We start from the raw sequence: 12,814 nt of genomic DNA on the forward strand, positions 1-12,814 counted from the left end.
GTAAAGAAAAAATCAATGGGATCCAATTTCCCTATGAACAACACTATTTTCAGCCCAGATGATAGAGTCTTCTTGATAGATGGAAAATACAGATATATACTCACAGACCAATTTAATTTCTTTCCCTGTCATGGGACCTCTGTCACAACACTTCCTGTAGGCACCATCCACAGGAAGTCTGGCATCTGCTATTGGTGCAATAATTAAGTTCTGGACAGAAAACACACGGGCCAAACCAGAGTTCATGGCAAAGGACAGGATATTATGACAAAGGTTCAAACTGGGCCACAATGGGATTTTCACAATGAATGGAGAGGAGCGGATGAAAGTGCAATGTTATGACAAACAACTGTGACTTTCATGCATTCGTTTTGCATCGGTGTCGATATGACTGTCTGTCACTTACACTCAGAGTGAGGTGAACTACAAAAATATGTAATCGATTAATCTGTCGATTATTATCTCAATTAACTGAGTACTTCTTTGGTCTATAAAATGTCAGAAAATATTGATCAAAAACACTTAAATTGATGAATCTATTATCAAAATAGACAATTAATATGGTAATTGATCAATAATCATTTAATTGTATCAAATATTGAATATTGGTAAAAAAAAATACTGCCTGTATCTAACTACTTTATTATAAACAAAGGGGCTGCACCATTTAAGTGAATCAGCTACTATTTTCAACATCAATTATTCAGACACTTCAGGGCGTCGTCATTTTAAAGCGAAGGTATCTGCTTGACTACCGTCTTCATTAGTACGTTTGTGTTACTCGAGGAAATCATTTTAACATTTTAAGACATTTTAACACCAAACAAATAAAACCACACAACTGAACGCGGTGATGTCGGTAGCAGACCGACAACTCCTATGTCCTGAGCAGGTTAAATTTTTGTTTTTGTCAGTGGACGTTGGTGTGCGGGAGGGATTGGTTTACTAAGTGACACAGACTTCAGTGTTCTGCCAGAAAAAGGCCGTCAAACAGCAAGTTGTTAAAATAGTGCACTCTTTAGCTGACGCAGATGAGGTTAAAATCTATTTTTTTTCTGTTGTCCACAGTCCTAAGACCACCCCCAGCTGAGAACAGAGCACAGTCAGCTGTATGTAACGCACTCATTATATATAATATCTCAAACAACCCAACACATTCACACTGAACAATAACCAGTAAAGCTACAATAATAAATGAATGAATCAACAATGAAAAAACGGCCTTCTGTCAACAAGCGGCCCCGTAAACACGTCTTTGAATAACAAACTAATCTGACTTTGATACTGCAGACACATAAACACCCCAGTTTTGTAGCTTCTGGGGGAAGGCCCACATGAGGGCCCGCAGATAAAGTGGAACAAGGAACATGTCTGTGTGAGCACTGGGTGTCTGTCAAAGCAGGAACTGGGAGGCGTTCTCGTTTGACCTCTGAGGGCAAGGACTTCCCAAAGCCCCTCTGCAAAACAACAGCCGACCCGGCAGCTGACAGTAGGACACAGGCCCGCCACTGCCACCACCGCCGTCGCCGCCGCTCTACCTTGAAGACTCACTGACTCCTTCCTCCTCTCTTCCGCTTGTGCACCACGTACAGGGAGTGAGATGGCAAAGCCCTCAGAGAGTGGCAGAAGCAGCAACTATCACCTCTCCGATTTGATCTGTCTGGAATGTGGCAGTGCTTTACCGTATGTGAACAGACATGTTTTTTTTTTGTGATGTCAGACACCACGGTGGACAAATGGGAGGGCTTAGCCAACGGTAGCATGATCCTAAGCTGAGAACATGACTCAAATTGTTTACAGTATGACCCCGGCGCTTGTATGATTAATATAGTGCAAGCAAAGAAGGATTCATGACTCACTTGGATGACGTATGAAGCGCGTAAATCAACACTGGAAGGCACACAGAGGAGTAAATCAATATTTTCCTCAGCCAGGTAATCTTATTATTTAATTTTTTTCCCTTTATTTGTGCTTTAAACAAGGACAAAAACTGCTTTAGGAGATACAACCTCCACAAATGGAGCAAAACACATAGTAACTGCCATACTATGAACAATAAAGGTCAATATATGAACATGGGATTCTTATTTACTTACTAAGATAAATCAGGCTCCCATTAAACAGACATTTCTTTTCCCCATCAACTCATAAGTAACTTTAACAGAACTATGCGAGAGGCACTGCATAAGTGCTGGATTAGTGAGCTGTTTTCATGTTCCTTCGGCTTATTCTGGACACTGTTCAAAAGGAGAAAAAAAACAAAACATCAACCACGCCACACCCACTCCCCTGTAAAGCACTGCCCACCTCTGGAGTCTCAATCAGCCCCAGAGAAGAAAGAAAACTCCGACCAAGTGATTCATTTAGCAGCTCTGAGACAAGAGTGCGCAACTGTTTCCCTTAGGTGGATGCGGCGCGGGAGAAAAAGTGACTACACAAAGCAGTGTGATCACATGTCGGGAGAAAGTTCATGTCCATCATGTGTTTGAGTCAGTGACTTAATCGCATTTGTAAATGGTTAGAAAACATTAAACTGGGACTAGTCATGCTTCTTACCGAGAATAAACATGTTGCCTCCTGCCTGCACCAGCTGCTGGATCCTAGCTTCAACTGCCACCAGTGTTTTTTGCTCCCGGTCTTTGCATATGATTTGCATGACACACTTGTGTGGGGGTAGTACCAGTTTTTTATTTTTTATCTTTTTTACCTAATTCCACACGACGATAGCTGTGAGCCACATTTTCAGACACTGACAGAGGAAGTCACAGGTAGAAGAATATCTTCTTTCCTTTTTTTTAATGACGGATGCTCTGACTAATTAACTTAGGCTTGGGAAAGACTCCATGTCAGGGAAGGGTGGAATATTGACAGAGTGTGTCATGTTGAGGATTAAAACAGCTTTCCTGTGTCGCAAATAATCTAAACAAGGGGGCACAAAGTTGGGCTGGGCAATAATTATATAGCAATGTAAAGTGGTTTTCTGCAATTGCAATATGCCAGAGGATCGCGATATATCACTTTTAAAGTATGATTGCTGTGAATGTTCTATCAAATGCTGCTTGTTTAAATTTTAAGACCAACAGATGATTAATCGATTAATAATCAAACCACGAAAACAATCACCTCTAATATGGTAACAAACCAATGAGTCTGGGTGTCTGTGTTTTAAGTTCTCTGATTTCAGCTGCCTAAATGTGAATATTTAATGGTTTCTTAAGCTCTTCTGTGACCACAAATTGTTTGGGTTGAAGAAAATATATATTTGAAGGACCAAACTTTTTTTGACGGTTGTTTCCAGAATTTTTTTTATAAAATAATCAAGAAACTGTTCACTGCAGCCCCCTTTAATGTCTTCAACTTTCAGTCAGGAACCATTCATTGTTAAATTATGAAAATGTTCCTTCCAGTTCTGGCATCACAAACGTAAGTGTTACTGTTTCAGAGAGCACGTCAGTCACAGCCCCAAAAACAGCTCATACCAATATAATGACGACGGGACGACGGGAACACCTTCCTTCAGGCTGGAACGTGTGTGTGAAAGTAGTATCTGAAAATACCCCTCGACATCGGGACGTCAACTATGTCAAATGACAGCAAATCTAGTAAATGGCCCTGATTGTCCATAGCCTGACTTTAAGTGGAAGGAATTTCAGATGGACAGATTATCACATTCACAAGTCTGCCTGTGTGGACACTCAATCTCATGACACTGTTTTTTGTCCTGGGACTCAGTGTGTGTGAGTGTGTGTGAGTGTGTGTGGAGTTGTTTATCGGTTATTGGTCAGGGTGACACGCAGGTTGAGAAGGCCTGAGATGCTGCTCTGTTGCCTGACCAGGGCCATTATATTAGCTCCATTATGCCTGGGTGAGAATCCTGTTGTTTATACAGAACTGCAATGAACAATGCAAAGTTTTTCCCCCTGTACCGTTTGCAGCTGCTGTTCCGTACTGACCACGGTGGTCTCTATGTAAACATTGACTGGCTCAAAAGTGGAAGACAATAAGGGAAAAGTCACCGGACAGAGAATAGAAGAAAGGGGGGCTGGGGTCGCAGTTGAAGACATTCAAGGATGGATTTCCAGATGAAACACTGAAGATGACATCATGGCAAAGTCAGCTAGTAGGAACACGGAGAGGCCTGGTAATGCAACACCATACATAAACAGTGGACAGCTGTATTTACAGGAGATTGTCTCATGGTTGTATCTGCTGCCATAAATCCTATTACCTGATTTGCAGCCATTGCCCCCCTGCCCCCTGCATCCAGCCAGAGCTTTGGCTTGAATAAAGCTTTATCAGGGCACTGGAGTGCTGTGCCGTTAATACTACACTACTGTGGTAAAACATGGTCACACACATATGTTTGATTACCTCATCATGATCGGATAAAGCAAAATGACAGTTTGAGTGTGTTTGTCTGAAAGCTGCTTAGTCTAAACTGTAGCCAGCTGTCAGACAGGATTACACCTTATGTTGACATAAAACAGTGTGTGCGTGTTGTCATTTTTTAAAAACTTTACATTTCTGCAGCTGTAATTCCATAATCTGGGATGATGTGTGGTGCCTCCTGTAGGTCAGATGAAGAGGTCCACATGTTGGTGGGATGCACCTGCCACAACTGGACTATATATATACACACACGTGTGGGTTTGACATTTGGAGGAGGATAAATAGACATGAGAAACTTGTGAGCACAAACTCTGAAACAAAAGCAAAAGTGGGATTTACTCACATATCTTCTGAGCTTTTTCTCCGGCGGTGACTTCCTCAGCCAGCCCTGGCAGACGACTTCCCCGCCGCTCATGTTCGTCGTTTTCAGACCGTTTCCTCGTTCTCTACAACCGCCGTGTGCCACTAGTACATTTCGGCTGAAGCTGGAGCCGAAGCCTCTTCAAAGTGCGCTCTGCGCTCTGCTCCCACGGCTACTGCTGCTGCTGCAATCCGCTGCCCCCATTTGATGTGAGAGAAACTGTGGAGTAGTAGTGCGAGTCGGAGATTGTCAGCCGCTCCTGGTGGCAACTGTGCGCAAAAAGAAAAGAAAAAACGCCCGTGGGGAGGAAAAAACGCGTAAAGCCACTGTTTGGAGAATTACGCACAAGCCAGCTGACTAGGTGCCGCGGGCCAACTCAACCGATGCAGGGTGAGGAAGTATCATAGGGTGTCTGCAGTTTGTTTTCCCAACTCATACCACGCCCACGGAGCAAAAAAAAGAGGGATGGGCTGCGCTGCTTGGATGAACAGGATGGGAAAAGCTGCTCGTCACAAAGTCGCTCCAAGAATTTTAAATAATGGAGGATTCTTACACGCTGCCGTGTGAACACACCCACGCGTAACGGTTATTATTAAGTGAAATAGTTCAATCTCAAATACAGTTATTATTTTTTCCTTCAAAATTATAATTAAACACGTCTCTCATGGCCAAATCCTACAATTAAGCACCAGCCACAACTGTGTAAGAGCGCACTTCTTGAAATTGTTCTCTCCTTATTCTGGGAAATGGAATATGAAATCAATAAAGTCAGCAGCTGCCGTTGTTGTTGAGGACTGAGTAAAAGGGTCTCAACGGCACAGAGCGGAAAAAAAGCACCATCTTGTGGAAAGATGAAATATTTGACAGATGCTCGGCAAATTTGAAAATGAAATGTGGAAGTCAGGATGAACATTTCCATGGGAAGACGCAAACAGTAATTTCAAACAGAAGTATCAGTGTTTTATACTAGATATTATACTTTTTACACAGAAATACACCAATTTATTTTTTCAACAATGCAAAAACAGACACAGCCATAAATTGCTTTACTCGGCTCACACTTTTTTTTTTTTTTTAAAGAACACAAGAATGGGAAAACCTAGCAAAAGGAATCACATCTTTTATGTTGTCCACGCCAAGGATGCATTGTAAAAATCGCTCAAATCCCAGGCCAAAGCCACCGTGGGGGACCGAGCCAAACCGTCGCAAATCCAGATACCTGCAAAGAAGGGACATTTTCATGAAAACTCTGTTTTAGTTTTGTTTTTAAAATGCTGTGCGTGTAAATATTAAGGCGAGTTATTTTACCAACTGTAGGTGTCTTCCAATCCAACCCTGGCAAAGTACAATATAAATGTTAAAACACAAACTCAAGTCCAGCAGCAAGTGTGTTGCATTAATACTCACAGCATTTTTCCCTCTACAGCTACTCAACCAATTTGCATTATTAATTGGGAAAAGAACCCATTCAGATTTGGAGCAGACCCAGTTCAGAAGGTGGACAGAGGCATTAACGTTGCAAGATTGAGAATTACTCTTAATTTCATCATCACTTGTATATATAGAGGCATACACATGTAGAATATCTAAGAACATGTTAAATATGGTGTGGATTTTGCCAATTATTTTGGTGATTTCTTTCAGGTCACAATAGCTACTGAATTACGTAGTACCTTGTCATTCCTCGACAATGCACATGTAGTTACCCTAACCCACTTTCAAAATGAAAAGGGAATGATGTAAACTCTTCATGTGTTGTGTTGAACACTGTATGGGAAAACGAGACTGTGGAGATGTTGCTTTGACTTTAATTCATTTAAAGCATTCAAGAAAGATATCAACAAGCAAACTCTTGAATACTTTACGGTCAGGCCTCGCAATCGTCCTGGAGTATGTGTTTCTTACTTTTCCAACCGAGCACTCAGCAGATCCAGCCTCTCTTCTCTCAGCGAGCCCCCGCAGAGCTCTCCAACTCCAGGCACAAGAAGATCCACAGCTGCTGCCTGCGAACAAAACAACGTTCAAAGTAACCTCACATAACGCAAACCCCGCCGCTGCAACAACCCAGCTGATGTTACAATACAAGGAAGCAACCGAGCGGCCACATTACTGATTCACTCAAAAAAAAAAACAGGTCTTACTGTATGCCTGGGACGGTCCTGGTTGTCTCTTGCATAAAACGGCTTGAGATCATAAGGATAATCAGTGACAAAGACCGGAATGTTGCCACAATGTTTCACCAGGTATTTCTCGTGTTCCGTCTGAAGGTCACAACCCCACTGTGTGAGAGAAGTGCTCAGGTCAGAGTGGGTCATATTCATAAAAGATAGGTAAAACTGAGGAAGTCATGAACACTCACGTTTGTGGGGAAAACAAATTTCTGAGTGCTGTGGTTCAGGATGTCGATCGCTTCACTGTAGGTAATCCTACAAACAGATGTGGATAATATTCCTACAAGACCTTGAATATTTGACTGATATCAGTTAGTTTAGAGAAAAAGAACTCACATGGGGAATTTCTTCTTCATCATAGAATCTAAAGTGCCCTTTAAATATAGAGATGCAACAGGAATAAAAATGTAAATTGAGATTAATAAGGGGTTGGTAGTTGAGGAGCCTGAGGCCTGTACTACGAAACAGGGTTTTCGGTTATCGAGAAAATTTGGGGTTTAACTTCTCATGAATCCGCTTCACTTTATTGAGGTAAATCACAGATGCTAATTTATACTGAACCTCTAATCTGTTCCAGAGCAGAACAAAGTTTGTGATTCAAAAGCCACATCACTGACCAATCAGATCACTGGAAAAACAGAGGTCATCACAGTGAGGAGGACAAATAAGTTTGTGGCAAAGTGACAAATAATATGGAGCAATAGATATTTTTATGGGTGAGTGAATGGCTTTTACTGACACAGACTTTCCGTGTGTCCACTATGGTTTGAAAACAGCATCTAATGAACAGAGGGAGAGTTAAAAACCCTTAATAACTACTTTGTTTTATTTGATTCTATCTGAGCTGCTCACAACAACACGAGAAACTTTAGCTTGATTAGGAAAAAATTTCTCCTGATTCTAAATGAACCTTAGTTAGACTCCACTTTCTCTGGCTCTTCCACATGAACATGATCATAGCTGGATAAGAACACTAAGGGTTAAATTAACTGGTTTGTAACGGACATCACTGTACCGGTTACCCAGATGGTTTTTGTTAGGTTAAGCCAAACCTGATAATGAAAACACATCCACAGTTTTTTGTTGAACTCTCTTCGTAGCACAGGCCCCCAGGCAATGTGCAGAGTTAAATAAGTGTCCTTCAGGACTCACCCTGTGTCCGGGAGTCACATGCTTGTGAAACAAGTCCACATCCTCTGCACAGTGAGCCAAGACATGCTCTGTAGCAGATCTGAACATGTCCTCCATGACCTAAGGAGTGGACCCAGTTTAATAATTAAAGTTCTGCTGAGACACTGTGCACAAGGGCACCTATTTAGAGTCGCACAAGGTCAGGGTACAAAAAGATTTTGTGCCACTCTATATATCACATAGCGATACTGCATTTGGGGACAATGACAGGGTGTACCTGAGTGAGATCCTCTATGGACTGTGTGAAGGAGAGCTCGGCCTCCACCATGTAAAACTCAGCCAGATGACGGCGGCTTTGGGAGTTCTCTGCACGAAATGTTGGCCCAAATGTGTAGACACGGGAAAAAGCTCTGCAGGAGGATGAATGACAAAATGTAATTAGAAATGTTCTTCAGGGCGTGTGGACGTGTCTCTCAGGCGAGACACACGAGGCAGTTAAAGACCTGTAGATTGCCTTGAGAGAAAACAGTTAAATACAGTGCTTAATCTCAACCTGACAGAGCAGATTACGTCACCCGTCTATCATTGTATACTAAATTGTTTTTAACCTTTAAAATCACATTTTGAAGTGAAACTTTTAGCTCTGTATTAGAAGTTATTCCTGACCTCCAAACGCCCGTCAACACGTACAATGTTTTTTTTGTACACTGGGCATGTGCGTGAAGCAGCAGGTAAAAAAAGAAGAAGAAAAAGGATGGGATGACATATTGATAGAGCAATAGTACAGAAGCGCATTGCATTCACTTCAGAGTAATTATTTCTGTTTCTCTGAGTAATTTATTTTTTGGTCTGTTTTTCGCACAGTGTGCAGCTGAGGTGCCGGAATCGCATTAGTTGATGTGATGGGGCATGTATGTGCGGGCAGGAGTCCCCATAGATCCATGGGAGTCACTTGCAGGCTGGAGGTTCTTGCGAGTGTTCGAAGAATCTCCAGAATTCAGAAAAAAAAATTACCACGAAAAACGGGGAAAAATGACTCAGGAAAATTATGAATTACAATTAAGAATATGTTGGCACCAGTGCCCCCTACAACCCTCATGTGGAGGATAAAGCAGTAGAAGGATGGATGGATGGATGGATGGATGGATGACAGTCTAAACAGATTTCCCATCAGTTTGACTCACCATTGTCACTACTTTATGGCTTCTCATGGAAGTGCTTATTACAGGAGTAAGGGTAATATTAACTGAAATGAATAGACCAAACAAGAAGTTGAAAGTAGGATAATGGCAGACCCGTGAAAGGAGGACTGTGTATTCTTCAGTAAAACAACTATCATGATGTGTCTGCTAAATCAATTCATTCTTTTAAATCAAGCCTGAATCCTAGTTGTTTACCACTGTGTTTAAATAAAAAATGTAATCATCATCACTGCCGAAATTGTTCTTATGTAGCTTAAGAAAATAAAAGCAAATAACCAAATAAATATTAAAATGAATTCATATACTTTATCTCACCCTGACATCACCTCCAAATGAAGCTGACCGGACACGGTCAGGAAGGCGGGGACGGAGAAAAAGTTCTCCTGTTCCTCAGTCTTTGGCCACGATGGCTGTCGTAAAAAACAAAAAACAAACAAAAAAAAGGTTTATAAAAGTTTAAAGGTTAGAAGAAAAAAACAAAACAAACGACAGGCAAAAACACTGGAGGTGACATGTCATCAACGTCAGGAAACACTGCTGTGTTTAGAGAATAGCGCCTTAACTTTTAGGAACATCTGTAACCACATATATAAATACCTCGACCTGAAAGAGCTCCCCTGCGCCTTCACAGTCATTTGAAGTGATTATTGGGGTGTGAATGTGCACAAAGCCATTTTCCTAGAAAATAAAAGAAAGCCCATATAAGTACAGAAAACGTTTGCTATGCATTCTGTTACAATCTCTGCTCCACTCTGACCGCCTTACTTTAAAATATGAGTGAATAGCTGCGGTGGCCTCACTTCGTATCCTTAACAGCGAACTGAAGGCGTTCGTTCTACACCTGAGATGAGGAAACTGCCGGATATACTCAAGGCCGTGTCTCTCTTTGATTTTAAAAGGAAAATCCTGAAAGTCAAAAGAAACAGTACGTAGTGTAAGTATGCATATGTGTCTTATGTGCTGAAGCAACTTTGCATGAGGAAAACATGTCGTTACCAGAGGATTACATTTTCCAACCACATGGATTTTGTCTGCTTCCAGTTCCACTGACTGTTTGTGGTGTGGGCTTTTCTTAAGAACCCCTGTGACTTCAACAGCACTGCCAAAAGTGAGCAACCTTAATACGAAAAAAGAAGATGAGATAGTCATAGAGTTATATATGTATGTGCACCAGAGCCTGAACAATACCAGTCTTGGGAAATGACTATCACATCAGGGATATGTATGTTTATAAAGAATTATTATTATTAAAATAGTATTATTGGCCAATTGATCGATCAGTTGAACTGTAATGTGTGACCTCTTCTCATATTTCTCAAAAGACAACACAAAAAACAACTTAAGCGCTTACGAATCATTCAGCTGTGCATCAGCAAAAACCTGCAACGACTGCAAAGAACTGCCGTCATTCACATGGAGGAAGAGATTTGCCTTCTGGGGTCTGACAGAGCGAACCCAACCCTACAAAAGAGAAGGTAAAGAAGTCAATTTTGACAGATGTGCTGTCACTGTTACAAACACACTGGTATCAAAGTACGTTTTCAATTCTTTAACTGACCACAGTTCAGGATAACACAGAGTTCTTAAACCTACTGGGACTGATTCTGGCAGTTTGAGTCTAACACTTAGTGAGCTACTCCCACCTGCTCAGCAAACTCACACAGTGCATTAAAAACGGGGTTCAGGTGCAGAGTGGGAATGAAAGCAGAACCATTATAAGTCAGTGACCCATCCAAGCTGTTACTTTACAAAAAAAAGAATAATTTTCCTCCTTCTTTCCAAAAGAAAATTCATGTAATATACAGATTTCATATGGACCACTGTTGAGCAATGTATCCCTGTACATAACATGCCATGCAAATATTCTAGTTACACACAGTTTATAATGTAATGTTAATGATTAATACTTTCCTATAGTTACTTGATTTTATAATGCATGCTTACGATTTATTAGGGCTGCAATGATTATTAATTGATTAGTACATTAATTGTCGATAATTTGGTTTTAGAGTTTTTCTAATAATTAAAACAAGCTTTGTGATTTTTTAGCTTCTTAGATGTGAATATTTTCTGGTTTTATTGTTCCATTTGACAAAGAAATCCTTATAAATGAAAAATGTTGGTTTGAGAACATCATCATTAATACCTGTAAAATAATCCACTTTTGCTTGTATAATATCATGGCTACAAGTACAAGTACAAATATTAACAAAGCATTTCATTGTAAAACAGGTCATAGTTGATTAATAATGAATGAAATACAATATATCAGCTGTCAGTGGTTTGCTAATAATTTCTTAAAAACAATAGGTTTTGAACACACGTAAGTTAAAGATAACATGAATGATAAAGGTTGGTTATTGGTTCACATTTATATTTCAAACGCATTTCAAACACAGTGACATTAGTTTTCTGTGTTAATGCAAAAACAGGCAGCATGTTGTCGCTTTACAGCACAGGGAATACATTACAAATTAAAAGAAAAAAAAGAGGTAACGTTACCCGAACTTTAACATGTTCCCCAAACTCAGTAGCTGAAAGAGCTTCGGACACTCTGAGAGTCGATGCCGTCTTCTTCTTACAATAATGTCGAACATTTAATAAAATCCACCGAGAAACAGACAGCGTTTTAGCTGCAGACTGAAACATCGTGTAAAAACAAAAAGCTGCTGCGGCAGAAGCTGCTGCTGCTACGGATACAACGAAAAACAATAAAACAACAAGAATGTGAGAGAGTTTGGTTTAAATTAACAATCTGTGTGACGGCATTTATAACATTTACAGCGTTTACTTTTCAGATGTGACTTTCACGTTGAGCCAATTCTCTTCCTGTTTAGATATTCCACGATTCGTCGGATCCAGTCACGTGGTTTATAAACCGTCCAGTCAGATTCGAGTTCCTACACTGTGTGTATGGCGGCTCATAAGTGCCACCGAACATGTAATAAAAAAACGATAACATGAAATAATTGTACATTAAAAAAAGTCATTCATTTTTATGACAAACATATTTAATTACCATGATTAAAAATATAGAGCAGTGACATGTGTAACTGACAAATGAACGTTTCAAATAATTAAGGTTTACAAATAGGTCACAATTTAATTAATCAAAGTATAATAATAAAATTTAACCTTGGGTTCCTTTTATCATTTTTCATTGTTTATTTTTCATACATATAATTGTGCCTCATTTAACGCCTGTGGCTTGACATTTGAATTTGTACCAATCATCCATTACTTTGCGTTCCATCTTGCCATCCTTCACAGGTTATTGTCTTTTTTTATCCAGCCGCAGTATAATAACTATAACATAAACTAATTCATTTATTTGTATTGAAATCCATTCATTTATGGTGAATGGGCTACATTGTTACATTAATATTACTACATCTTCTATAAACTATACAAATATATATATAGATACATGTATATATATCTATATATAGCGATTTGTCACCCACTGATTCACACAGAGCTGTCAGAGTTGGTTAAGTGTCTTGCTCAAGGACACGTTGACATGTTGACAGACCCTCTGATCTTCTTATATGTGTAAGATA

The 12,814-nt window shown here is 40.1% G+C and overlaps 2 protein-coding genes across 3 annotated transcripts in view; both read right to left on the reverse strand.

Annotated features, from left to right (window-relative positions):
- The window catches only part of gab2 (GRB2-associated binding protein 2), a 42,068-nt gene extending 36,458 nt beyond the window's left edge, over positions 1-5,610 (reverse strand). For both annotated transcript variants that reach the window (XM_044031740.1, XM_044031739.1), the window contains exon 1: positions 4,733-5,610. In XM_044031740.1, coding sequence (XP_043887675.1) covers positions 4,733-4,804 — 72 coding nt within the window. In that variant the 5' untranslated portion in view covers positions 4,805-5,610. The remainder of the gene's footprint in view (positions 1-4,732) is intronic.
- A 78-nt stretch (positions 5,611-5,688) lies between these two features.
- On the reverse strand, positions 5,689-12,092 carry nars2 (asparaginyl-tRNA synthetase 2, mitochondrial). The gene is made up of 14 exons (XM_044031742.1): positions 11,757-12,092; positions 10,606-10,715; positions 10,251-10,371; positions 10,020-10,160; positions 9,852-9,932; positions 9,570-9,664; positions 8,330-8,462; positions 8,074-8,172; positions 7,258-7,295; positions 7,110-7,176; positions 6,892-7,029; positions 6,656-6,753; positions 6,059-6,085; positions 5,689-5,969 (listed from the first exon to the last, which is right to left on the reverse strand). Exons 1-14 carry the CDS (start codon positions 11,901-11,903, stop codon positions 5,825-5,827), a joined length of 1,440 nt encoding a protein of 479 aa, XP_043887677.1. The 5' UTR covers positions 11,904-12,092; the 3' UTR covers positions 5,689-5,824.
- Between the last annotated feature and the right edge of the window lie 722 nt (positions 12,093-12,814).

This window comes from Solea senegalensis, linkage group LG8 (assembly GCF_019176455.1).
Source record: "Solea senegalensis isolate Sse05_10M linkage group LG8, IFAPA_SoseM_1, whole genome shotgun sequence".
Taxonomy (NCBI): Eukaryota; Metazoa; Chordata; class Actinopteri; order Pleuronectiformes; family Soleidae; genus Solea; species Solea senegalensis.